Below are 27,756 nucleotides of genomic sequence, written 5' to 3'. Positions count from 1 at the left end.
CGCCCCGGGCGTAGCGGGCTCGGGCGTGAGGGCCTCGGTCTCCACCTGGGACCCCCGCGTCGGGGCCGCAGCGTCGTGTTGCTGGCGCCGCAGGCCCGGTCAGGGAGTCCGAAGCGCTTGAGGAAAGGTAGGCAGCTTCCCGCACGGGGGTCGGGGTTCTGCAGCTCCCGCCCGCCCGGACCCTCTGCCCAGCGGTCGCTCCAGGTCTGCGAGGCCGGGCTGGGCGCGTCGCCGGGCCCCGAGTACCCCGCCGGGAAGGGCACAAAGGCTCCCTGGGGGGGGGGGGGGCAGGGGGCAGGGGCGCCTCTTGCCTTCGCCTCCATCTTGCAGGCGGCCCGGCGGGTGCGGGGCGCGGCGGCAGGAGGCCCGGGTTGGAAAAGCCTGAGCTCGGTGAGGCCGAGCCGAGGGGGCGCGCGTGTCCATGTATCCTCCGGTCCGAGCAGCTGCGCGCCTCGTTGGCCCCGGGCGAATTCACTTTCCCTCGCGGCCTCTCCCGGGCGTGTGCTGTTTACCCTGTGCGCTCGCCGGGGCCCAGGGAGTAAGGGGCTCGCGCTGCTCCGGTCGGGGCTAACGCCGAGACCCTCTGTCACTAGCTCACGGCCCTTCCCACGAGAAAGATGGAGACGAATGATGCTTTCTTCGTGCCGTGAATGCAGCAGCCCCCGGCTGCCGAGGGGAAAGCGCAAAATGTCTTGCTTTTTTGCCTAGAAAGGCCACCCTTTTCGGCTGTCATCACTAGAAGTGTTCTCAGCAGCCTGGAGGCACATGCTCAGGCCCTTTGTAATTATTTGGTTGGGTTCGGTGTATTGTTTGTAATAAAAATCAGCGGAAACCTGCCAGTGCGGGAGCAGATTGGACCTCACTGGGAATTCCTCGGGGGGTGGGGAGTGGGGCCTGCACGATACGCTGGATTCATAAATACCCTAACAGCTCCCAGATCTAGGGTGGGAAGGATGTTGTTAAAATGCCAGGCAAAATGTACTAGATCAGTCTGCCTAGGGTTTGGTTAAAAGAAGTACAGGTCACCACTTCTCATCCTGTTGCCTCCATCACCTGGGTCAATGCTAGACCACTCAGTACTGAAAAGAGCAAAGAACTCCGTTTCACCTCTTCTGAAAAGCTTTTAAAGCTCTTCCCCACCCCACAGCTAATAATCTCTTGTTCCTTTAGGCTACCTTCTATTGCCTCTTTTTTTACAAGCGTCAAGTTGTGTGGTTTCCTCAGCTCCTCGCACAGTGCTTGGAACAGAGAAGGCACTCAGTGGATGAAGCCAAAAGAAAACAGAAAAACAGCAGTGTAGCCAAAAGTTGGCAAAGCAAAAATTTTCATTCCTTTAATTTGTTGGACCAGTTATTATTACTGGTTAGGGAAGCTGTTGACTTCTGGCTCTCTTAAGTCAAATCAGGCTTTATCTGCCAAGTTACTAACTCTGGATACATTATTTAACTTCTCTGTGCCTCAGCTTCCTTATCTGTAAGATAGGAGTTATAATAGTACCCGCTCCATGGGTTCTGAGGATTAAATAAGATATTGACATAGGGGTGCCTGGGTGGCTCAGTTGGTTGAGCGTCCAACTCTTGGTTTCAGCCCAGGTCATGATCCCAGGGCCCTTGGTCGAGCTGTGCCTAGGGCTCCACAGTGAGTGTGGAGTCTGCTTAATATTCTCTCTTTCCCTCTGCCCCTCCCGGGGTTCCCATGCTCTTCCCTCTCTCTCAAAAAATAGTACAAAAAAAAAAAAAAAAAAAAGGTATAAAGTGCTTAGCATAGTGCATGGCTCAAAGAAAACGTTCAGGAGCAGTTAGCAGTTGTTAGGATAAAAATAAACAGATACTTCAATAGATTTACTAGTATTAAGTATCTATATAGTACTTGACCCTTCAGGGTCTCTCTGCCTTTTAGTCCTTATCTGTGGCTTGATTTTAAAAAGTGCTTAAGCCTTTTCGTGATTTTCCCCCCATAGCATAAGTATTCCATCGGAGACTATTATTCATTTAGAGCCTTACCACCCACTACAGATTGATGAAGTGCCAGATAATAACTTGGCCAAGTACTGCAGTAGGAGCTGATATACTCTTAATGTGGTCTGATACCCAGAATGGTCCTGTAAGAGCAGAGGAGTAAAACAGATGGGGCCTGTTGTGGCTAACAGGAAATCTTCAGGATGATTGCTTCAGCCAGAATGGCAGAGCTTGTGGAGATGGACTTGGGGTGACTTCTTTTCTTAGAACTTTGTTCACATGAAGAAACTGTCTCCTGTCTTTGAAGTTGTTCACAAACACTGTGAAAAGTGGAAGAAGCCTTCTCATTGGCTTTAGACCTGTTTGCCAGACCTAGAGGTGGCAGATACAACCCCTAGGGGCTATTGCCTCACTTCCAGGTTTTCCTGTACCACTTTCTGGGGGCAGGAAGCAGGCCAAGTTGTACATTTCCTTTCAGCTGGAGGTCCCCTTGAACTGTGTTGATTTCTCTTAAATTATTTGGAGTCATCAAGACAAATGCTGTCTCTTTTTCACTTGTAACTATCACAGGAGAATTCTGGTCTCTGATTCTGTTTTTAATGTAGGCATAATGAATCTTGAATCTTTTCTAGGGAATACGGTTCTTTCTGGATATGCCTTTCCAGCTGTAACGTACTTATAATTAGCTATTATATTAAAAACCTGCCACAGATGTGAACTTTTTCTAGTGTCCTATTGCAAAGACTTTAAGGACATGGATCATAAATTTCCTTCCCAAGTGTACCTGGCATAAGATAGGCAATCACTGGGGCACCTCGTTGGCTCAGTCAGTAGAGCATGCAACTCTCCATCTTGGGGTTGTAAATTCGAGCCCCACATTTGGTGTAGAGATTACTTAAAAATAAAGCCTTTTAAAAAAAAAAAGAGAAGCACTCAGTGAATGGTTACAAAGCCACTGTAGTGGTTCCTTTCCAGCCTGCTGAAACAGGCTTACTGATTAACCTGGTGCTCCTGAAACATTACTAATCGCTTGAGATCTTGCTCAAATGCAAATTCTGATTCCAAGACTCTGGGGTGGAACTTTAACATCTACATTCCCAACAAGCTCTGAGGTGATGCACATACTGCTCGTCTGTAGACCACACTTTGTAGAAAGGTACTAACATAAGTACTTGCATTTGGTTTTTAGAAGTATTGCTAAAAACAGATTATGTTTCCTTATGGGTTTGGATTTATGATCTTTTTTTTTTCCTATTATGTTATTCTATTTTTAACAATTCTATTTTAATTTTTAACTTTATTTATTTTTATTTTAGAGCATGCAAGTGGGGGAGGAGGCAGAGGGAGACAAAGAATCTCAAGCAAGCTCCACACTCGGTGTGGAGCCTGAGCTCTAACTCACAACTGTGAGATCATGACCTGAGCCAAAATCAAGAGTTGGAGGATGCCCAATCGATTGAGCCACCCAGGCGCCCGTTTTTAACAGTTGTTATATTTTGTTCCAAAAAATGATTTGAGAAATCATTCCAAGGTACTTTCAGTATAACAAGATTTTTCAATAAAAGTAATTGAGGCAGATAGGTTGGAAGAAAAGTAGGAGGGAAGTCAGGGGTGAGAATAGTATAAAAGGTGAGTGCCTTTCTGTCCTAAGCTTTTTGCTTGAGGAGGATTGCAGATTTGGCCCTGAGCTTCCTAGTAGTCAATGCAAAGAGGAAAATTTTATCAGTTTTGCCAATACCTATGAAGTGAAAACAAACTGGCTGTTCAGTGAAACAGTTGTTTTTGTTACTGAGACCAGAGAATTCTCCAGTGGTTTCTCCAAAAGAGGATCCTTTGGTACAGTGAGTGACATTGTTATCAGTCTTCATACATGTGACCTGACTACCTCACAGAAAATGCCCAGGACAGTAAAAGCAGTGGCCTCTGGAGCTGCAACCCTGTATGCCAGGGCCAGCTTCCTCAGACAGCAGGAGAGATTTTTGTTACAGGAAAGCTGGTTTTCTGCCTGCTCTATGGTGGGAATAGAGGATACGGTTGTTAACATGTTGAGTCCTCCACATCCTTGTAGTTTGAGTTTTGTTGGATGGGGACAGTTTGCGGAGGAGGCCAGAGAGCTTGCGTTCCAGTGGACAGGAGGCTGGGAGCTCAGCCAAGCTCCTTGTAGGTGTGGTAATTGCATCTCTTTTGAGGCCTTCTGAAGACCTGCTTGATGAGTTAGAAGACTGGCCTTGCTGCACGGCTATCTGGTGGTCCCAGTCAGCCTGTGAGTGAGCGAGTGAGAAAGTGAGGGGAGCACCCTGGCCACAGCCCTCCCACCAAATTGATTTAGAGGGAGCCAGTGGCTCCTCCTCAGGCCCTGGAGGACTGTCTCTAACTCTAAGCAGAACAGAGGGAAGTCGCCCTAGGAGGAAAAAGAAAGGGGCTGCTGGTGCCCGAGCATCCTGAGGATGGCATCAGCCCATTACCAAGCCACGGGAAACACGTTTACCTTCCGTAGCTTTGAACCTCTTCTCCCTTTTCACTTGGCTTGAACCTTCAAAGGAGGTGGATGCAGCGCTCAGGGTGACCTGCCCCACAGGGAAAGACAGGGTCGGTGTGGAGGACTAAGGGACTTGGGGTCTTCAGCAGCCAGGGAAGGAGCAGGTAGAATGGCGGTTGCTCTTGGCTGTTGACCTCCCAGTCTCAAACCTGTGGCTCAAAGCCACAGCATTCCTGGCACCCACCCCGCTCTGAGGCAGGCCCTGGCCTCTTGCGACTGCCCCTTTTGTTGGCCTCCCCCACATATATATTTACCCCCAACATGGTGCTTCCCACGCCTGGATTGGCTTCTGCCTTAAAGTTCTTTCTCTCATAAATTAGTTCCCCCAGAAGCTTTCCAGCAACCTGACGATGTTGGATCCTACCCTGCCCCCTCCCCTGTTCCTTGTGGGCAGTTTTATGTTTTTAGGGAAAGAGCAATAGCACTAAGAGCCTCTTTGTCTGGTTCTCTGGCCAGATTCTGCCGAAATGTGTGCATGGCATTTGCCACCTATACCTGTGGCCTCCTGTGAAAACACAAGGAGTTTGAAGCCTTTGGCCCCTAAACTGGTAGGGCTTGCTCCGTCAAGTAATACGTAGTCTGCGTGGCTGGTACAGGTGGCTGGCTGTGTGCTTGGGTACAGAGATGGGCCTTGCCTGTACACAGCTTCCCTGGCAAAGTTGGTATAAATCAGATTATCTCAGAGGGAGGTTGTGATTTAATGAGTCCTGGAGATACTCTTTTTTTTTTTTTTTTTGGCAGGTAGTCCTTTTTTGATCGGAGGAGGATTGATCCCTGGTTGACCATTCCTCTCTCAGAATGGTTTAGTTAAGAGAGGGGCATCATCCCTCCCCCTAATTCCCAGCCCTCCTTTGTCCATCCTGGATGGGAGTGAGTGGGAGGAAGGCCTGGCAGCTGTGACAGGGCTGCACGAGAAGGGTCAGATGTCCAAGCTTACGGAGTCAGCGTTGCCACATACGTGACGTATGAGCGTATTTTTACTGTAGGGCAAGCGGATGCCAAGCCTACATCACTCCTAATTATATATATCTGGTAGGTCATATGGCCTCTGCCGGAGACTAATGAAGAATTTTAATAGAGTCCAGGTGGTTGCTACACTATCCTGAAGCTTATGTGGTTTGTCTTTTGGTTTGGCCAAGGACAGGGCAGTTCTGGGACGTACAGATTTTTCAGATGGAGGGTTGAATTCATTGTTCGTTGTCTATGCTCCGAGGGCTCCAGGCACTCATTCCGACATTGTGGTTCTTCCCTGGTAGGGAGGAGGCGGGCTAGCTCGCAGGAACTCTGTAAGATACGTTATCTCTGAGCAAGGAGGCCCCCCACAGAGTAAGTAGTAGGTTTTGTAAAGCTGTTGACCTGGGAGACAGTGTTGGTTCAACACCACAAGTCATATTCATGGTCCAGAGCAGACCATTTTGAAATGGTCTTTGAAATGGGTGCTTTGAAAAGGAGTTAAGCTGCTTCTCATTGGAAGTGTCTAAGTGGAAGCCCTACCTCCGTCCTCACCCCAGAAAGTTAGAAGAAATGATGTGTAATGAAGCTATAGAAAGGAGGGCCGGACCTTCATGCAGTATTACAGCTGCCCACCTGGCAAGCGTGGATGGAGTTGAGGCTCAGAAATCTAAAACTTGTGCATTTTCTAGGCCACTTCATCATGTTTGATGTTTTAAAAATGCCTTTGCTTCCAACAGTCATCACTTTCAGTTTTCCCTGATTATTTCTATCCCGGTTGACTTCTACTTTTGTATTCTATAGCATCTTATATACAACTTGAAATGCACTCTTACAGACTTTGAAATCTTTTCTTTCACATGTATCTGTCTCCTCATAACTTGTGGAGCCAAGGGGAGAGCATGATTTGGTAGGCAGATTAATAAATAAGATTAGGAAAAGACTGTTTATCCAGACTGAGGAAATAAACCTGCCTTTTATGAAGTACTGTTTCCATGAAAATCATTCAGTCTCAGACCATCTTACCTGGTTGCTCAAGGGCCTCTGGCGACAGTGTTAACCTAGTTCAGGTTTGTCTGTACACTTGAAAGTTACCTAGGGTGTCTTCTAAGTAGCTTATAATTCTAGCTCGCCACTCCCAACCCCCCAGAATAAATGGATAGCTTCTTTTTGAATAATGAGGTCCAGACAGGACAAATTAAAACTACATCATCAAAACAAAGACCGATCATTTGCACCCTTTTTTTGCCCCAGCATCATCTTATTTCAGCCCTCGTTGCAAGACCACACCCTTTTAGTGGAGGGAGAATTAGCCACCCATCAGGCCTGACTCTAGCCATTGAGAGAGTTTCTAGGAATGGAGCAACAGTAGAAGTTGGGGGCTACAGGTTAGATTTTCCCAGTTCATGGTCTCCACGTATTTCTCTAGTTGTGAAAACAGAATTTGCCTGTCAACAGCTTCATGTGTAGTTTTTTAACTAGCCACAAGGTGAGGATGTGGCTCCATGAACATGTTGCAGCAGGACTTGGTCACTCATCTCTTTGTCCTGTCATTCTCTTCCCTCCTTCATGTACTTTTCTGCTTTGTAACTTGTTGCCTTTGATGGTTCAGAAAGAGCTTGGGTTCTGGAGTCACACAGTCCTGGATTTAAATCTCTCTGAGCCTTGGTCTCCCCCTCTGTGAGGGAAGATAAGAGGACCTGCCTCCCGTGGGAAACTCACTCTGGCATGCTGCTGGTTGGGGTATAAACTGATGCCATGCTTTAGAGGGCCACTTGGTAACGTATGCTGAGGTATGTGCAGGTACCCTTTGCCTCAGCAGCTTTTCTTCTGGATGTTTCTGCTGTGCACGTGCTAGCATGCATGCAAGAGATGTGTGCCCTTGATGGTTCTGTTTGGTCAGTTGTTCGTTGAAGCATGGGTTGTAATAAGGAAAGATTGGAAATAATCCCAGTATTCACAGATAAAGGGACAGTGACACTGTCTGGACTATGGTACTGGGCAGTGGTGGACTATGGTACTGGGCAGTGATGTAAAAGAAAGAGGAAGCTCTCTGGGTATTGTTGAGAACAGATGTCCAAGATACTGTGTGTGTGTGTGTGTGTGTGTGTTTAGAGGGAAAAAAGGAAAGAAAGCGTTCTGAACAGGGTGTCCTGTACAGTGCTACTTTTATGTAAAGAGGGAGAAGGGTGAAATAGATTGTTGTGTTTGCATGTACATCAAGAGCTCAGTGAGAGACCTATGTACAGAATTAATGAGACTGTTTACCTGTTTTTATGGGAGTATCTAGTAGTAAATATTTTGCTTGAGTTATATGAGAAATTGGCTGCTTTTTCTCTCTCTGTTGGACTTCTTTGTTGCCTGTAAGGTGACTTGTTAACACTGATTCTGTGCCCTACACTCCTCCCATGACACTGTTGGCACCAGCTGACCCACAGCACACTCCGTGTGCCAGGCACTGTCTTAATGCCCTGCATCATGCAGGAGCTTGTTACAGTGAGGAATGGGGACAAGGACAGAAGGAGACTTATATCTGCAGTGCATTTTATATTTCATCCACAGATTACCTGTCAAAAAAATTGTTCTGCCCCATGCAGCGGTTGTGAGAAGAGAGTCAATGTGAATTGTGTGCTCTGCTTTAGAGTCACCTCCGAATGGGTCTGGAGCCTCGTGTGCCCAGGCAAGCAGAGTAGGACCCTTTTCCAGTACCAGGCGGGGTGTTCTGAAGACATAACTGTGCCCCGCCTGGTTTCCCCGGTGTGCAAGCTGAGCAGGATGAGCCCCAGTCTTCAGCCTCTGCCTTCCCCGCTCCTCCTGGCACCTCCTCTTGCTATCACTGCTTCTCCTGGTCTCTGAGGAAACAAGGCTATTTTTGTCCAGGTTCTAGCTTTGAGGTTCGCCCAGTGCATTCCAGGTGACCGCCAAAATCCTGGGCACTTTTGCTTCCCTTGTTCCCCTTCCAAATCTTCTGGGAGTCGTTCCCTCCTTCCAGCTTTTTGGCCTGGCCCCGTCCACCGGTGCCCCCAGGGGCAGTTGTTGCGTATACTGTTAGGCTGAAGGGAGCTAGTCTCTGTCTGTAATCCCTGAAGCTCTTACTGGAACAGGCCTATTTCACATTCAGCTCCCAGATTGTTCCGTCTTCCCTCCGTGAGTGCTCGCCCAGGTTGTCCCTCACCTGCCTGCCCGCCAGCCGTCCCAGGGCTCTCACTGTCATATGCATGCATGCTTTGTGGCCATTACCACTGTCACCCACCTGGATTTCCCTCAGTGCGAGTTAATCATAATCCGAGCTAGTGGGAGAAGAGCTGCTGCTTGCTCTCTCTCTGGCAGGAATAAATCGCTACCTGCTCCACCACCTGGGATGTGGTTTCTGTGCTTTGAGAGAGGGTCCTGCCTCCTCTGCCAGGCAAAAGCAGGCACTGTATGAAGACCCTGGGCTCAGCCAAGGCCCGAGCCTGCCCTGACTTGCTGTTCCCTACGGCAGAGCGGTCAGAGCCAGGCCAGAGCTGCCTGCTGATGGGAGTATTGCAGCAAAAGAACTGTCGTGGGGCTGGCCCAGGGAGGGCCCAGGCCGGGCCCCTTACCCCAGTGGCACTAGGCCAAAGGGACGGGGACGAAAATGTGGATTTAAGCCTGGTCTCTGATTTGGACCTGTATTGACCCTCCTGGGCACCTAGTGCTGGGGCTGGTACAGGCCATATAAAAGCAGAGGACAAAATGGTTTGCTCCTGCATCCCCTTTGGAAGGCTCTGGGGCCAAGGAAAAGCCAGACCTGTGTTCTCTTCAGAGGAAATAGACACCATGTGTTCTTTCTTTTCTTTGGCCAAAACAGGGAGAGAGGGAGGGAGGAAAGAGGTTGTCCTTAATTTTTTTTTTTAATGAAATATAGTTGACATATTAGTTTTAGGTATACAACATAGTGATTCAACAATTGTATACTTAACAAAATGCTTACCACGATAAGTGGATAAGTATGGTCACCATACAACATTATTTCAGTATATAGATTATATTACAATATTATAGACTATATTCCCTATGCTGTGCTTTTCATCCCTATGACTTACTTACTTTATCACTGGAAGTTTGTACTTCTTAATCCCCTTTATCTATTTCACCCATCAACCCCACCCGCCGCCTCTCTGGCCGCCACTAGTTCTCTATATTTATGAGTCTGTTTCTTTTTGTTGTTGTTTTGTTTTTCAGACTCCACATATAAATGAAAACATATGGTATTTGTCTTTCTCTGAGTTATTTCACTTAGCATAATACCCTCTAGGTCCATCCATGTTGTCATAAATGGCACAGTCTCATTCTTTGTTTATGGCTGAATATTCTTGGTAATATTCCATTGTATGTATGCACCATATCTTCTCTGTCCATTCACTATGGATGGACACTTAAGTTGTTTCCGTGTAATGCTGCAATAAACATGGGGGTGCATGCATCTTTTCAAATTAATGTTTTCAGTTTTCCTCAGTAAATATCCAGAAGTGGAATAACTGGGTCATCTAGTACTTCTATTTTTAGTTTTTTGAGGAGCCTCCATACTGTTTTCCCCAGTGGCTGCCCCAGTTTCAATAATTTACATACACTGCACAAGGGTTCGCTTTTCTTCACCTTGTTGCCAACACTTGTTATTTCTTGTCCTTTTTGTTCTAGCTGTTCTGACTGGTGTGAGGTGATGTGTCATGGTTGTTTTTGTTTTTTTTTAAATGTTTTGTTTGTTTATTTTGAGAAGGAGAGAGAGGATCCCTAGCAGGCTCCTTGGTGTCCATGCAGAGCCCAACAGGGGGCTCCATCTCAGGAACCATGAGATCATGACCTGAGCCGAAATCAAGCCAGATGCTTAATTGACTGAGCCACCCAGGCGGCCCTGTCATGGTGGTTTTGCTGTGCATTTCTCTGATTAGTGATGTTGAGCATCTTTTCATGAGTCCATTTACCATCTGTGTCTTTTTTGGAAAAATGTCTATTCAGGTCCTCTACCCATTTTTTAAATCACATTATTTGGTTTTTTGGTATTGAGCTGTATGAGTTCTTTATATATTTGGATATTAAACCCTTATAGGATACACGATTTGCAAATATCTTCTCCCATTCAGTAGGTTACCTTTTCTTTTTGTTGGTGGTTTCCTTCACTGTGCAAATGTCTGTCTTAATCATTAAAAAGCAAGGTTTCCTGGACACAGATGCAGAAAATACATCTTTTTTTTTTCTTTCCCATTTTGTAGAGAGCTGAAGGCCTCAGGGGAACACTGACCTAGTGACATCTCAATGGCTTTGGGAGAAGAAAAGGCGGAGGTGGAGGCCCCCGCAGACACCAAGGCCCTGTCCTATGGGCAGTGGAGCTGCAGGGAGCAGGAAATGGACACCCCAGGGCTCACGAGCAGGGAGCAGGAGCAGCCACCACACCTGGAAGCTGAGGGAGGGCTTGCATCCCCGGTGTGGGGAACAGAGAGGCTACCTGCCCCTGCTTGCTGTGACAGGGCTGGCCCCAGCCCCTCTGGAGCCTACCAGCCACAGGCCAACAACACCAGAAGGGAGCCAGTAGCTGGTAGATCTAAGCCTGCTCTTGGTTGCCTGCTTCCTTCTGCTGGCCCGGGGACTGGAGACCTTTTGCACTCTGTGGAAAGCCAGGTAGGTGATAAGGCAAATGGGACTTTAGATTTAACTAATGTGGTCATTTGGCAGTATGTTCTAGCATTCTTCTCACCCTCTTACCTGCTTTCCCAGCTTCTGTACAAGGTGGGGACTTAAGGGAGTCTGGGTGTGATGATTTCTGATTTACAGGCTCACCTGGAGAGTTGGGCCCTGGGGACTCTGTCCACAGTGTCTCCTGTTCCTCAAAAGTGTGACTGGTGACCTTGTGAAGACTGGGGATGCTATGGCCAAGATCTGTTGCCCAGAGGGCTAGACCACGGGGCCGTGTCTTGTTTCTGACTTGGTGATCTGAAGTCTTCAGGGGGAGCCCTGAGGAGACTTGGGTCCAGGGCTGTGGGCTCCGAGACTGGATCCCCTGGGACCCAAGGAACCTGGCAGAGGCTTGGAGCCCCCGTAGTAGGTGGCACCATCCTTGGGGAAGAATTTCTTGCACCTCCCTGACTGCAGGGAAGCCTTGCCTAGTACGAGTCACATGGATCAAGGAGTCCTCCTTGACTCTGTGACCTCAGACGTATCACCAAGTCTTTCAGGCCCTCAGAAAGGTGAGGGCCTTGGGAAGGTGACCTGAATGATCTGTCCCTTCCGGCTCTGGCATCCTATTATGTTCTGCTTGCCAAGGCCTTCCACAGAATGGCTTTGATCTCATTAGTATCACTCTGGCCTCGGCTGCTGAATACTGCCCCCATGCAGTTCTGTCCTGTGAGGATGCTCTGAGTATGCCTGTCTGGGAGAAAACAGAAACTGGACCCATCTGCCTGGGAACCAGGGGTGGTGGGAAGTTCAGGGCACCCGTGAGAGATTCAGTGAGGCAGGAAGCACATAAGCAAACATAGAAATGGGCTATTTTGTGAGCTTACTAAAAATGGGCTGCTTGTTGTAGTACCTGTTGTTTGTTGAGCTCTTACCCTGTGCTTTTCACATGTGAGCTCCTTTCATCCTCGTGTGCTGAGGAAGTGGTACCGTTACCATCCCCGTTTTACAGATGAGGGAAGTGAAGCCCAAAGTCATACATCTGGAAGGTGGAAGTTAGGGGTTGGCATCGAGTCTGTCTGGTTCCAAAGCCCACGCCTTTAACCGGTGTGCTATCCCGCCTCCCCTGGGGCAGGTTCTTCACTGAGCAGATTAAAAACTCAGAGGGAAGAGGCTGAAACGCGTGACTCGCTTTGCCAGCGTTCAGTTCCCGCAGGTGTGAGCGGAGCAGGGTGTGGCCTGGTGGATCCCTGCCCGTTGGTTTGGATGTGTTTCCTTCACACAGTCAGAGGTTTCTTTTGCCCGGGATGCGCTTCTCAGAAGTTAGGTGGCGGGCTCCGTAGCACGACAGAGCTGTCGGAGTTGCACCTGCTCTCTGCTTGCATGGAGGCCAGAGGGTGGGATCGGTTTGGGGAGGGCAGTCTGCTTCCCAGAGCACGCAGAGTTTCCGTGCCAGAAACTAGCCGCACACTGTCCGGTTCTTGCATCGGATAGCAGACTCTAATTTCAAGACCTTTCCTGAATATCGTCTAGGCCCCCAAGGAACATTCCAAAGTTGTCCTTTAAGAACGAAATTTGGTTTGCTTGCTTTTACTTGACTGCTTTTTCTTCCCTCTGTCGTTACAGATGGAGGAGACCAGGCTTTCTGCCTCAGAGGAGCTACCTCAGACTCTTACTGTTCCCAGAGCCACAGGTCTCTGCTCAGGACATGATGCTGATACCGAAGATGACCCGTCCCCAGTTGAGTCGCCACGGGTGCTGGACCTCAGCCAGCAGCCTCACAGCTCAGGTTTCCCTTTCCCGACAAGATGGAGGTCTGTGGTGAGCCAAGGGACGGCTGTTCCTCAGTTCTCCAGCCGCAGCGTCTCTGCCTCCTCCCCGGGCAGCAGTCTCCAGGGTCACCAGGAGAAGGTGGAACCTCAGAGTTGCTCCATTGCCAAGGTCTCATCCTCCCTGGAGCTGGCCATGCCCCACTCAGCCCCCTCTGTGGGGTCAGGGCCACGGCTCCAGTGGTCACCACAGCCTGCGTCCTCTGGGGTTGATGCTCCTGGGCTGGGCAGGAGGCGCCTCTCCTTCCAGGCCGAGTACTGGGCCTGTGTGCTTCCAGACTCCTTACCTCCTTCCCCCGACCGCCACTCCCCACTCTGGAACCCGAATAAAGAGTACGAAGACCTGCTGGACTATACTTACCCACTCAGGCCCAAGCCTCACCTCCCAAAGCACCTTGACAGCCACGTGCTGGCTGACCCTGTGCTGCAGGACTCAGGTGTAGACCTGGATAGCTTTTCTGTTTCCCCCGCGAGCACCCTGAAGTCACCCACTAATGGCTCCCAGAATTGCCCATCAGCAGAGGCCTCTGCCCTGCCATTCTCTAGGCCCGGAGAGCCAAGCCTTAGGCGGTGGTCCTCTGGCATACCCCAGAAGCAGGGCAGTGTGGGGTTGGCGTCTTGTAACCAGCTCACATCTACCCCCAGAGCCCCGGGCGGTAGGGATGCTCCTTGGGAGAGCAGAGAGCCAGCCCCGAGGGGTGCGAAGGACTGGCTACCCATGGGCAAGCACCCTGAGGCGGGCTCTCCCCAGCGGAGGACATGGGAGAGAGGGTGGCCCTTGCCCAGGACAGAGAGAGAGAAGGGAGCCAGCCAGGGTATCTGGCACCCTGCCTGCACAGAATCTGGATGGAAACCAGAAGAGGAGGTGGAAAGTGATGACGAGTATCTCGCCCTGCCCGCTCGGCTGACGCAGGTTTCTAGTTTAGTTTCACATCTAGGTTCCATCCCCACCTTGGTAACCCTGCCCACGGGGGCTGCCGAAGGGCAGACCTCCCTCGACGTGTCAGACAGCGATGGGCTAGCTTCCCTCCCGTCGGACTCTAGCCAAAGCCAGCTTCCTTCTGAGGCTGCCCTAAGAGGGTCCAGGGGCCCTGAGGGCCAGAACCACCGTTTGCTCTGCTCCTTCATCCATGCAAGGGGCTCTGCAGGGGAAGGCGGTCTGGGGAACAGCCAGGCCCTGGGAGTCTCCTCTGGACCCCTGAGAGCACACTCTTCTTTGCCAGCTGTGTGGGATCGGCATGCGTTCTTAGACCTAGATGCTGCAGGGCAGCCTCCTGGGAAAGGAGAGCCCGGAAAAGAATCACTCGTGCAGTGTGTGAAGGTAAACTCCACATTCAAGAGGCTTTGCCTAGAGGGAGCTCTTCTGCCAGTGCACGGGGAATCAAATTTAGTGACCTTGAGCACTTACATGTGCCAGGCACTGTGCTGTGCCTTAGTTTTTACTTGATTCTCACACCTCTGCCCGATAAGGACTATTGTTGTATTTCACAGTTGGGAGAAAGGCCTTGAAGGGGTAGGTAACTTGCCCACCTAAGGGCTGGAGCCTAAGTTTAACCATTACTCCTGGCTGCTTCCTAGAGCTCTTGACCTTGAGGATTAAGAGGTATTCTGCACGAAAAAGGTCCGGGCTCGATTGTCTGAACTAAACAATGGTAAATGACTTTCTTGACTGCAGGACTCCTCAGAGCTTCAGTTTGATAAAGTGGTGGCACTTCGGAGTTAGAGTCACTTCATGTACTGTTTCCTAAGACATTTTGATCACCAAACCTCTTGTGGACTCATGACTCTCTGGAGATAGAATTAATACCCTGTGGAATGAGGTCATCAGCATCAGGCAGATCTGAATTTCAATCATAACACTGCCATATTTGTAATTTCAGCTTAGTCTTTTGAGTTTGCTCATTTGTAAAATGTGGAGCCTTGCCTCTCAGGGATGTTGTATGGATTACAATGAAACTTTTTTTTTTTTTAATGTTTATTTTAGAGACACAGAGTGCGAGTGGGGAGGGGCAGAGAGAGAGGGAGACAGAATCCCAAGCAGGCTCCAGGCTCTGAGCTGTCAGCACAGAGCCCCATGCAGGGCTCGAGCTCACGAACTGCAAGATCAGGACCTGAGCTGAAGTCGGATGCTTAACCGACTGAGCCATCCAGGCGCCCCTACGTGAAATAATTCTTGTTGAGGGCTTTGTATAGTCCCTGACACTAGGACGTTCAGGTATGTGGCTCTCTGCACATGGAGAGTCCCACATACGGCCTTGTGTCCTGGGTGAGCGCATGGACACTGCACACACACAGCAGCACAGGTGGCTGGAAAACCTTGAACCAATGAGCCAATGCAGATGTTTCCATTTGTCCCGTGAAGCAGGTAGGACAAATGTTAGCATGTGCCTCTTTTGTGATAAAAGACTGAAATACTGCAAGGCAAAGTGCTTGGCTCATAGCCTCCCTAGGGTGAGTGGCCAGCAGGAGTCTAGGAGCCAGGTGCCCTGGGCATTGTGGGAACAGAACAGGGATGAGCAGTTGTAATTCACTTGGTTTCCTGCCGTAGGTTCAAGTTAGTCGCGATTATAGTCATTTATCTTCTGTTTTCCTCAGGGACAGTTAACAAAGTTAGCACTGGTGCTCACTCGAGAATTGGTTTCCATGGTTGGCATGCTTTTGGGCCTTTCCCTGTCCATGGCCCCTCCCCTTAGCTGCTCTCTTCTCACATGCAGAGCAGGCTTTTCTCAGCCTGTCATTTTTGCTGTCACGAAGGCTGAGGGGAGACAGCCAAGGTGGGGCTCTTCATATTGCGCTGGCAGAGGTCTGGAGTCCAGGTGGGAACAGGTTGGGGGGAGGGAGGGGAGTGACCCCTCAAGTGAGGGAATGCTCCAGCAAAGTGCAGTCTTTCTCCTAGAATCCCTTGGATTGCAAATGTAAATAGCAGTTTGGTCAGTAACACCATGTGTTCTTTTATTTGCCTACAGACATTCTGCTGTCAGCTGGAAGAGCTGATCCGCTGGCTGTATAACATAGCAGATGTTACCGACCACCTGATTCCATCCAAGTCCAATCTTACAGGTCTCAAGTCTTCTCTGCAGCTTTACCGGGTAATACGTGGTCCTGGCTTCTTAGCCACCAGAGTGGTGGCTAAGTACTTGATTACAAAGTAAAAGCTCAAATAACTGATACTCGGTATGTTACGGCACAATTGACTGTTCTACCTGAAATCTAATCAGAGGTCCTTTCCAAATTCTTTTTGTTGAAAAACTGCAAAATGTAGTTCTCTCCCAGGCCAAGAAGAGTTTGGAGAAAATCTATTCATCCTCTGTCTGATATCCTTAGGGATGATTTGTAATGTAATTTTCCAAATGTCTCAGGGATTAAGTATAGATCTGCACTAGTTACGGAGTCACCAGTCACATGTGGCTCTTCAGATGAAGGAGAATTAAAGATTCCTATTTCTGTTACACTAGATACAACCACAAGTGTCTGGGCATCACATTTGTCTAGTGACTACCATATTGAGCAATGCAGATAGAACATTTCCATCATCACAGAAAGTTCTTTTGGAAAGCACTGACTGGAATTTGCTTCTGTGTGTTTTGTTTTGGGGTTTTTTGGTTTTGGGGGTTTTTTGCCTCTTTTTCATTAAGGTTCTGTTATTTTTAACGTCTCTGTGTGTTCTGGTTCATTTGACTTTAGATCAGGTGTATCTGGAATGATAGTTTGTGCCTGTTCTAGAATAATTATCAACAGGTTCCCCCTTCATTCTCAGAAGTGTTCTGAATTGGAGGATAAATTATACAGTTATGCAAAGTATAACATTAACCTTGACTGAACTACCCAGAGGCCCGTAGCACTGTCTGGTTGGCCAAGCATTTTTAACCTCTTCTGAAGGAGCAGAAGTAGTTAGGAATTGTGGTCTGAGCCTGATGCTAGTCTCGAAAGGGTTTTCTGAGACAGTTCTTTGAATTTCTGTAACCTAATCAAGTGCCTTCAGAGGAAGATGTTATTGACCCTTGCCTCAGCCAGAGTAGCACCAACCCAGCCCCCGGCACATCCTGGCGGGAGGGAGGATAGGCCTTTGGTGTTCCAGCTTGGAGCCGAGTAAAATTTAGGGAGGGGCCTCGACTGGGTGGCCAGCTGTCCTGCCTTAGTGGGAGTGCTACTTCCTGCTGTGTGGAGAGAGGTGGCCCTGAGTTCCTTGCCCAGAGTGTGCTGGAGGGAGGAGGAGAAGGCTGAGTGTGACAGCGCCCTCTGCGCGCAGCTCCTGAGTGTGCTTGTGTAGCTGAGCAGGGCTCACCCCTTGGGGGTCCAGGGGCAGTACCGCTGTGGGGAGAGGAAACTGCCTGGAAGTTGCCCTCAGAATTATCTGGGTGGTCTCTCCAGAGTGCCTCGGCCCCATCCCCGTCAGAGCAAGTGCCAAGTAGAACAAGTCCATTCCCTCCATTGTATCCCTCACTGTCCTTCTCTGCCTCACCTTCCAGGCTGGCTAGAGCAGCTGTCTTGTTTTGTGGGTAGAACTGAGATTTGAGCTGGGAGTTAACCCTCACAAGTCAGTGAAGACTGTCCCTCTTGTGTCACCACACAGCTGTGTCATAAAGCACGACAGCTCTGTCGGCCCCTTCCCCACACAGAATGGTGCAGGACTCATGAATATGTATGAGCTGCCTTGACCCCCCCCCCCCCCCCCCGCTTAGATAGCTCATACAAACAAGTGTGTGTGTGTCCACATGTTGTTACTGTGACTCTGTCTCACTCTCTGTCTTAACACGGTAGGTTTATGGCAGCATATAAACTAGAGAATACTAAAGAATAAAATAATCAGCATAGGTATTAGGGCAAAAGAAAACTAAAGAATATGGTTAAATCCAAGAGTAAAATGATAACTTGAGAATGTGAATCACCAAGTTCTGTACCCTGTACTAAAGGTTGTCATGGATTTGACTTTACACGTCTTAGCGTTAAAGGAACATCAAAAGTCGACTATAATAAGGCTTGGTACCCATGAGGAGAAAAAAAGTCAGCTACTTGGGAGACTCACAGCTTCCCTGATGCCTTCCCCAAGGTCTGCACAGAGTAGGACGTTCCGGGAAGAAATGGGTCGAGGCACCTCTTACGTGGCTCTCACTTCCCAGGTCCGTTAGAATAGAAGATATTGTGTTTTGAGAATCCCATAGTGAGTTGTGAGTTTAAAGAAAACCCAGTGAGGTATAACAAAAAGAACCCCTGCCCCCCAAGCTGTTCATGAACCAGGCTCTGCCAGGGAAAAGAAAACTCTTTTGTCAGACTGTAAACAAAAGAAAAGATTGACTCTGTATTTATTTTGGGTTCAAAGAATCAAAGAAGGGAGAGTTAAACTAATGTACTGTTTACTTGGGGAATTCTGAAGATCGAGTGGGTTTGTCCTCCAGGTGAGAGGGGAATAGAACTACCTTTGCAGAGGATCATTTTGAGTAAGTTTTATAGAACAATAGTAACGAAGCTTTTTTTCTTTATTTTCTCATATGCTTTAAGCAATTTAAGAAAGATATAGATGAACACCAGTCCCTGACTGAGAGTGTCTTACAGAAAGGGGAGATTCTTCTTCAGTGCCTGTTGGATAACACCCCAGGTGAGATGCTTGAAGATTTGAATTGAGCCCGCGCTCCATCCCTCAGCAACAGGTCCAGGGAGCCACACTGTCACTGGTAAAGACCCCCCTCCCCCCAACTGCCATAGATTCCTGTGGCTGCGGCCCTCCCACTTTCGTTGCCCCACGGCCACAGGGGGAACCAGTCACGGTCAGAAAGGTAAGTTGAGTAGAAGGCCTGGAGCCTGCAAGAGTGACACACTTTTACCTTTTCGTGGTAGTGACCTGCACAGGAGTGCTGGTTTTAATCCAGCGGTCTTTGGTTCTCTGTTAGGATATACACAGTAGGGAGCCCTCAGGGGTTCCGTTCCTATCCCAGCACAGGCTGGACCCCTCTCTGGTTATCTGCTTTGTGTTCTGCCTTGAAGGAGACTTGTTTCAGCATCTGAGAGCAGCCACTCTGTTCTAAGGGAGCAGACTAAGGGAAGAAGTGAATTGATGAGAGAGAGGGACAGGTGGATAGTGGTATACCAAGTAAGCTCAAGTTCATTCTGTAGGATGGGCTCCCCACTTAGGAAAATGTGAGGTCACAGACATTAAGAGTATGCCTAAGCCTGCAGGGTGCAAGGATTTACAGTCGGCCTTGCCCTTGCTGAGGGCAGATGGGAGGGGGAGGATGAGGTGGAGAATGCTAGCTTTAAAGCAGAGAACTGATGGATCGCCAAAGCAGCCCCTCATTTCCTAGAAGACTAAACAACCAAGAGCTAAAAGAGCCCATGTACATTATGCCTCAGTTTTGGAGTGAGGTGTGGTTTATCCCGGGAACAGACCACATTGTCAAAGCTGGGTGGGGCCCTCGGGCTCGAGAGGCAGTGAGGTGGCACTGTCCTGACCAGCAGCGGTGGGTGCGTGTTAGGCAGGCGGTATAGGGCGGTTTCTCGACCTGGGCATTATCAACATCTTGGGCCACATGATACTTTCTTTGTGAGGAGGGTTGTCCTGTGTGTTGCGATGTTTGGCAACATCCCTGGCCTTCGGCCATTATATACCAGTAGCACCTCCTCTCCAGTTGTGACAACCCAAAATATCTCCAGACATTTCTTCCCCTGGGGAGAAAAATGACCAGGGTTGAAAGCTGTGAACAGGCAGAAGGGTTTCAATGGGACAGGGAACTACTGAAGGATTTCTAGCGGGGATTATCCAGTGTGAATTATGTGAGCCCTTGGCAATCCCCTGCCCTCAGGAGGCCTTTGTTTTGGCTCTTGCACTAGGGTTTTTTGGGTTTTACCGGGGCAGAATTCAGTACGTCAGCCTCCTCTGCTGCATGTAGTTACATCAGCATCGTGCTGAACACCGTGTGCCAGGCACTGTGAAGTAGTTAATGTACCAATTTTTTTTTTCCCATTTAATCCCAGCCTCGTGAGATAGGTACTCTTCTTACTCTCACCTCGGAGTTGTGAATTTGCCTGAGACCACACAAGGAGTGGCAGCCTGGCTCAAACCCCTTTCTGCCGACTCCCCCGCTGCTGTGTCTGGAAGTGCAGGGGCCTGAGCAGGAAGGGAAAGCCCTCCATACCAGGAAACTCTCCCAGAGGCCGCATGGAACAGTGGGCCTCTTAAAAAACTACAGGTTCTTTGACCTTCATTTAAAAACCAATCCAGTAATAGTTCTCGGTGCTTAATCTGTAATAACATTTCACTTTGCCCTTGTCTCAAAAGGAGTCTAAAGGTATTTTACTGCCAAAATAAGGCATTTGGGGTTTCTGTGATTTTCAGATACATGCGCAGGCTCTTTAAGACTGACACACTGCCCCTCCCGTCCTTGGCTTGGACTAATGAGGAACTTTGGTGTCGTGTGAACATCACAAGTTCTCCTAGACGTGCACAGGGTTTCTCCAGCTATGTGCAGGACTGCTTAGCTCTCTGTGGGGCGCACCTCCAGAGTCCGTAGAGCCTGGGCACAAGCACTCCTACCCAGTTTCACGGCCTGCTTCCTTCTGCAATCACCAGTGCAACTGTAGGGACAAGAACCAAACTAACTCCCCCTCCGAAATGTCCCATCTCAGCCTCCTGCCGAGGCCTCCCTGTGGGCAGCTGGCTTTTCGCTGCGCTTAGGCTCAGTGCTTGGGTGCCCGTGTCGCCAGTCCTTTCTGGAGCCCACACTCCTTAGCAGTGACGATTCAGGCTCCTGTGTGTATGTGTTCAATTAAAACAGGAAAGTCTTACTGGGAAAGATTACTTCATTCTTACTCCCAGCTTTCCTTTTACTTGGCCCCAACCAAATACTCTAACATCCTAAAATAAATGTTTAGAAAAAAAAAAATAAAGGTCCCCGAATTCTGACAAACACACAGGAGGACTGAGCAAAGGTCTGGAGGGGAAAATCCAGCCCAGTCGCTCTTATAGACGAGCTGTACCGTGCACCCTGGCCGCACTCCTCTGCCGGGCCTCGCCAGGACGGCACTCCGCCCAGATGACACGGCACTCATGTGGCTTCCCCCGGGGGCCTGATCTCGGCACAGCGAGCCTATGTCCCTTCTCCTGCCACCCGTCTGCCAGCATCCCCTGCAGATACGCAGCTTCCCCTTTCCCTTCCGCTGCTGGCAGATGTTGCAGCTGTAGCAGGAAACCAGAGAGAGTGTTAACACAGCTGATAAAGGCTCAGGAAGCTAAAGCAGCCTTTGTGTTTCACAAAGGAAATAAGGTTTCTCAGAGAAAAACAAGCCTGCTGTGTGTGATGCACTCTGAACCTAGCCTATCCCTTCCGCAAATGAACACTTGGCCTGTAGGAGGAAATCTTGGCCTTACTAACCTCTTGTCTTACTTAGCCTGCTTTCAGGTAATTTTCTTTTGAAGTCTGTTCGCTTAGGGCCCATAAAAGGTTCACAAGCATTCCCAAATACGTTCCCAGACTAGCTGCATACATGCCAAGTAACAGTTCCCCAGCCAGTAGAAGCTGTTAGGAACCTGGCAGCGGGGCCCAGTGTCCTAATCTTGGCATATTGTTTCGTCTCATTTAAGCCTCCTGCTCCGTAGGGCCTGGGTGTGCCCTGTGTCTTAACTCTAAAGGTCAGATGATGATAACCAGTCACCAGAGCACCCTGTTTCTGTGCCTTTTGGTGAATTACGTAAATCCAGGGTGAAGCCAGTGAGATTCTTTGCTCCGCTTTAATCATAAGTTCACAACACAGATTCTCCAGCACAACAAACACCAGTCCCTAGAGAGTCACCGTTAAAAAGAGTGGACATCCTGAAACTATTGCCACGTTCCTGTTTTGTGTAAAACACTGCACCCTTATATATGATTCTTCCAAAACACACATGTTGGGTGTTGGGGTTTTTTGTTTTTTGTTTTTTTTGGCCTAAATGCTTTGAACCTCATTTGTTAGTGTTAAAGGATGTCCTCGGGAGGATCTCGAAGCAGCCCAGTGAGCTGGAGAGCCATGCAGATCGCCTGTATGATGCCATCTTAGCTTCCCTGGACATGCTGGCCGGCTGCACCCTCATCCCTGACAACACGCCAGTGGCGCACAGGAGCACCGACGTGAAGGGGATTAGTCTGGTGAGTAGGCAACCCGAGAGAAGAAAACGTGTCCACTGGACCCCAGTGCCAGGTGAGGGTACAGAGCTCCTGCTCTAAAGGTTGGCTGTCTCTTGGAAGACTGTTGAACCAAGAGTGACTGAAACAATGAGATGCTAGAAGACCCAGATGCTGAAAAAGGGAGATGCTGCCATTGCCAGGAAGAAGGTTGGGGGTCTTCCTGTGGGAAGCTGGCTCACTGAGGTGCTTTCCATTAACTCCGTTTCATCCCCACTGCCCACTAAGGACTAGGGTGCCCCAGGCTCGCACTTCCGTGGCAGTCCCTTCACCTCCAACCCCTCAAAGACAACAGTGGCAGAACACCTCTGTGCCTACTTTTTTATATGTGTGCGTCTCCAGTAGAGGGCCATTCTCAGGCTGCCTGTTCTGGAGGCTCTTCTGGCCCATCTTCAAGCAACTTACTGATAAATCCTCACCCCTCCCTTCCCAACAATGATCTCTGCAAACTCCCTTCTAAAAAGGGCTAGGGGATAGGTGGGGTAACGTGCCTTGGAGACTTAACAGTACAACTTTCTTTTCATCTTTGGGAAAGTCCAACAGGGAATGATAGGGAAAGGGAGCTGAGAGCAGAGGGGGTTCGTGCCCAGTGTGGGGCCGCCACTGCCCAACCTGCTTTCCCTGAAACTTCCTCTCCTGCAACCAAAATGTGGTGCGTCACTCACAGACCTTCTAGGTAAGACTTCACGGTGAAAGTAAAGGATAAAATCCAAGTGTGTCCACTTGGGACAGGGAGGCCCTGTACTTGCATCAAGGAAATCTGAGCAACAGTCACTGTAGTTCTAAAATGAACACAGTGCCTGCGGGTGTCCTTTCTTCCTCTGCTGCATTCTGCCTGTAAAAATGTTTCTCTTTCTCTTTCAGGCATCTTCTAAGGCAGAGATGTAATCTGTCGGCTAAAACCTGGCTGGTGGGAAGCTTTCAGGAAGCCCTTGTAAGAGGCATTTATAACGCTGAAATCACAGGGGGAACTTAACTCTAATGTAACTAGTTTAAAATGCCTTTCTCTTCCCTGAAGTAAGGGCTATTGAGTTCCTATCTTTATTTAAAATGAATCCTTCCAAACTAAGGTTTTCCTTTTGGTGCTTCTCAACAAAAGCATGTGGCTTTGCAGTTTTTGATAAAATAATGCTAATAAGGCTTACAGGCCTTTCATCCCCTTCAATCCAGCTAAAAAGAGCAGAGCTCCTAAAATAGTCTACCTGCTATAAAGGTCATTTAAAGAAGGTTCGTTTGAGAGAGAAGGTACCAAATACGTGGAATTCTCAGGCATACCAGAAGACCCAGGAGACTGAAAAAACTGAATGGTTGGCCAGGAACTTGAGTCTTTTCATAAACTTAAGCTTAGGTTTATAAATCCCCCTTGAAGATTTTAGAAGAGACTAAGTCTCCAAATCAATAGTTCTCAAATTATTTTGGGTTGTTAGGACACCTTTTAAGTTATCTTAGGGGCCTAGTAATGCTCCGTCTGCCTGCCTAAGATCTTAAAGGAAAACGTGTCAGACATAGGGAACTGCTACTGAGCTTTGCAAGACTATGGACCTGATTATCCACACCTAAAGGGCACCTCTAGGAGGATGCATCTATCCACGCATTTCTACTCTGTCTTGGAAGAGCAGTCCGAGATCAGGGAAGAAAAGGGCGTGCAGTCAGTAGGGAAGGAAAAAAGGGAAATGTTTGGTTGCATGATCTGTAACTTGATAGGGAAAAAAAGAAATCTATGGATCAACCATTTAAAGCATCAATTGTAAAGCTTTTTAAAGCAAAACGATCAGCTATTGCTGGTAACCAATTCTGCAAAAAATCAAAACAAAACAAAAAACAACCTTTAAAACATTTCTCTTGTGCCATGAATGAACACGGAAGAAAGCATGTCTGTCCCCCCCCCCCCCCCCCCCCCCCGTATCTGTAGCGTTACGGTGGGCTAGGACTTATGGAAAGGATTTTTTGCACTTAGACATCTTTCTTCAAACTCCTTCCAGATTCTCATTTGAGGAGGGTTCTTTTAAGAAAGGAAGAGCTTATGTTTATAAAAAATGCACAGATCATTTTAAATCTAAAGGTGACATTAGAACAATTATTCTCACGAGATTTCTGATACTCCTCAGAACAGAACATTTAATACAAAATTACCTTCTTTAAAAGAAATTCAGGCCTTTAATCTTGGTTCCATAGTGAGATTTAAGATAAAACCCCTCCAGAGCAAATAATTCTATATGTAAAATTTCCTTAGGAATGACAGATATGTCTAATGGCCTTTGTTCTTTTACTTTTTAATGTTTGTTTATTTTTGAGAGAAGGACCGAGTATATGTGCGGGGGAGGTGCAGAGAGAGAATCCCAAGCAAGCTCTGCACCGTCAGAGCCGGACGTGGGCCTTGATCTCATGAACTGAGCCAAACCAGGTGCCCCTAATGGCCTCTGTTCTTGAATTGATCTATTTTCTCTTCTCTTTGTGGCTAAAATTGGTACGTGCCTTTCTACTGAGTGTTACGGGATAGCCCTGAGGCATTAAACCCACTTATTTGCTAGTATATGAGAGACAGTTTCTATTAGGTTCACCAAAAAACCTAAGATGACAACCCTACAGAAACAGACTGGCCAACGATACAGCAACTGAATGCGGAGTATGCCATTCTGTTCCCATCCAGCCTAGTAATTACCAGCTTCACCTGACAGGAATTTTCAGAGTATTTTATTTCGGAATAACCCGTTTCCCAGGAAAGTATTACTTAGAAATAGGATCTAAGATACTTTTGTTTATCTCCTTTGAAATAAGGTGTGACTGAAGATACTTGGGACCTGGCTATGAATGCCACTGAAGAGTATCAACAGAACCGTTAATTATGTCTTTAGCAGTGCTTATAAGCAGTTTAAGACCACCTTGAAGACTCAGGTTGAAATCGTTTCATCCCAGGAAGGTGCTGCCAGCAGCATTTCCATGGGCAAACGTGGCGGGGTCAGACTCGCAGAGAGCCCGGCTGGCCACTGCACCGACTGCAGTTGGTACACATGAGCCTGAAGGACAGCGTTAGCTTGCACTGACATAGCCATAGTTACCTGTTGTAAACTTTCCTAGCAGTCCCTTTAAATCAGTAGAATTGAAGTCCACGGGCAAGTGGTAGTACTAAGAGCTGGACTGGCGGTTTCGAGCCCTGGGTTCGTGTTGCAGCTCCGTGGCTAGGCTCATCTGCAGATAGGAGACAGTATGAATACAGGGCTGTTTTTCAGCTTAACTGGGGACATAAAGTAGGGCTGACCTAAAAGATGCTGCAGTGGCAGCATGCATGCTAAAGGCAATTTCAGTCGCAAGTCAAAGAACGGGACATTTTGCTCAGGCCAGAATGGCTATCGTTCTGCAAGGACTTCCCAGAGATTGCAACCAATCAGGCTTAGAACACTTCCCTTATTCCCATAGCTAATTCATGGAAGCCACTGACATTAAAATATGACAAGTGGGAATTCCCCTTATTAAATGAACAAATTATTACTTGAAGCGTTTGTACTCGGAGACATCTTGCGGGAAGCCCAGTCTTGACTGCTGTGGGGGAAAGAACACTAGATTTTCAGACCTAAATAAGTATGTAAATATGCTTACATCTTAAAATAAGTTCATGTAATGTTTCTTGCTAGCTCACCAGTAAGCTGACAGTTGGAACAGCCTGCTGTATAAACTGAAGCGCACAGCATCACACTAACATTTGTATTTTTCATCTGTTCTAGGAAATAGCTTCTGAATTCTTTCCCCCTCTATACGGTATCAGTAAGGCAAAAAACAAACTTCCGAAAAAAAACACAACTTCACCCACATAACTGTTGGTAACTTGAGGGATTTTTCAGTTGCCTTATACGAGGATGAATAGATCCAACAAGCACATCTATAATACAAAGTAAACTATGATTTTATTGTGAAATTCTCAGATGGAAAATTAAATTGAATATTCTGTCCATTTCATTTTACAATAATCTTACCACTTATTTTTGTACCATGTATTTCAATTGCCTGTTCAGTGAAAATAAAGAAACCTATCATTTTTGGCTTGTTTTTAGTTAAAATTTTATCACTGGATTAAAGATCCCACCTTAAAATGTGTTGCCAACAGCCACATCCCAAGCGCCTAACAATGTTTTGGCTGCTATTTCAACCCAAGGAAACCATCTCTGACTTTACCACCTCAAATGCCATCGTTAGCAAAAGATTTTTGTTCCCCACAATAAAAACAAACCTTAGGCTCTTTAACAAAATTTTTCACATGTGCAAAATTCCACTGAAATAAATACATTGTTTTCATTTATCATTCCCACCCTGCATTTGTGTTCTTGGTTAATTTTTAGGGATATGATTCCTAAAATTAGGGCAATCAATAGTAAATTTCCTGCTTTCTACTTTAATGCTTTAACTCTCCTCCAACCTAAATTATACAGTTGTGGAGGATAAGATAGTTGACATCTGACTCAGAGCACTGAAGAGACAGTATCAGCACACAACATTAGTCTGATCACTTGCCAGTTAGGAAAAATGTGCTGCTTTTCACCTCTACCGCAGAAGAATTAACAAAAATGTTGATCGATGAAGCCGTTTCAAATGGTTTTCGAGAAGGATCAGAGATAAGAGACTAGACAGCATACATTCTAAACTTGTTTTCCATATAATTTAGTCTCCCTGAACCACTAAGCCTGGTTAAATCCCTATACAGCACAGAAGCCTCCCTAGGTCATTTACTGGATATATTATCTGAAAAGCATATTGGATGCTGCTCTAAGATAGGTCTACAGTGCCCTGGTTGCACACACAAATGGCTGTTTTGAGTATAATGCAAGGCTCTATTTCCCTTTAACCATAAGAATTAAAACAATACTTATCACCATACAGTTTGATATTACTTCCAATAAGTACAATATTTATTAAACATATCTTCAGTTGTTTTGTTACATAGTGTGCAACAAATTACAATATTCTGCAGCCACAAATTATATGCAGAGTATGAAGAAACTATTAATCAGATAGTGTAATCTTTCCGTTTATAACTCTACAAGGAAAAACTAGCAAATCAGATCTTACATATAACATCTCACTAAACTTTATGCATGGAAAGTGACAGACACTGGTTGTGCTGTTTGATACAAAATGGCTGAACTTCATCTTCAGAAGACTAAACCTGACATCTAAACATGCCAATATAAACATCAAAACAAAATATATTCTAACCAACCACGGGAAACAGTCTGGTATCAGGAAAGCAACAAGGATTACACACATTATTTTATAAACCAGCACACAAAGGTTTAAAACAGTTCTGAAAATGAAGTTAGCTGTCTTGAGTCAAGGGAATAAAAAAAAAGTCAGTATTGACCATTTACAATCTCTGACCTTTGTGGAGACGGTAAGAATCTGTTGTAGTGCAGCTACATACAGTACAATTCAGGCAATTTTGTTTTTTTCACTTGGGTTCAGATTGCAAATTCATTGCTGTGAGAGAAGGGCGGAGGCAAATTTTAGCAGCAACCTCCACCTGACTGCTTGACCGGAGTGCTCTGAATTTTAACATTGGACTTCTCTGCACCACCAGCTGTTGCTCCAGGACCCATTCGCTTTTTAATCTCAGCTGCCATCGTCATGAAAGACTGTTCTACATTCGTTGCATTCTTAGCACTGGTTTCCAAAAATGGAATTCCAAGGGAATCCGCAAATTC

The 27,756-nt window shown here is 47.5% G+C and overlaps 2 protein-coding genes across 4 annotated transcripts in view; one reads left to right on the top strand and one right to left on the bottom strand.

The window, feature by feature from the left end:
• On the top strand, positions 1-26,100 carry CEP68 (centrosomal protein 68). Of its 3 annotated transcripts, XM_058683905.1 has the most exons (7): positions 1-127; positions 10,683-11,088; positions 12,709-14,232; positions 15,878-16,000; positions 18,411-18,507; positions 21,855-22,027; positions 22,928-26,100. In XM_058683905.1, exons 2-7 carry the CDS (start codon positions 10,726-10,728, stop codon positions 22,949-22,951), a joined length of 2,304 nt encoding a protein of 767 aa, XP_058539888.1. In that variant the 5' UTR covers positions 1-127; positions 10,683-10,725; the 3' UTR covers positions 22,952-26,100. The 3 variants fall into 3 exon arrangements, with proteins under 3 accessions (XP_058539888.1, XP_058539887.1, XP_058539889.1); XM_058683904.1 differs by having other exon boundaries at positions 21,855-26,100; XM_058683906.1 differs by lacking the exon at positions 10,683-11,088 and having other exon boundaries at positions 14-127; positions 21,855-26,100.
• RAB1A (RAB1A, member RAS oncogene family) overlaps positions 25,942-27,756 on the bottom strand; it is a 30,477-nt gene continuing 28,662 nt past the window's right edge. Inside the window, exon 6 of the mRNA XM_058683907.1 lies at positions 25,942-27,756. Within this exon, the coding sequence (XP_058539890.1) occupies positions 27,559-27,756 (198 nt within the window). The 3' untranslated portion in view covers positions 25,942-27,558.

The sequence above is a fragment of the Neofelis nebulosa genome, chromosome 9 (genome assembly GCF_028018385.1).
Source record: "Neofelis nebulosa isolate mNeoNeb1 chromosome 9, mNeoNeb1.pri, whole genome shotgun sequence".
Taxonomy (NCBI): Eukaryota; Metazoa; Chordata; class Mammalia; order Carnivora; family Felidae; genus Neofelis; species Neofelis nebulosa.
The sequence above is the reverse complement of the archived record's forward strand: the minus strand, read 5'-3'. Positions and strand labels throughout refer to the sequence as shown.

Coding starts and splice junctions, on each gene's coding strand:
- CEP68 (XM_058683904.1), top strand. CDS start 10,726: ATGGCTTTGGGAGAAGAAAAGGCGGAGGTGGAGGCCCCCGCAGACACC. Junction 11,089..12,708: donor TGCACTCTGTGGAAAGCCAG/GTAGGTGATAAG, acceptor CTGTCGTTACAG/ATGGAGGAGACCAGGCTTTC. Junction 16,001..18,410: donor CTTCTCTGCAGCTTTACCGG/GTAATACGTGGT, acceptor ATATGCTTTAAG/CAATTTAAGAAAGATATAGA.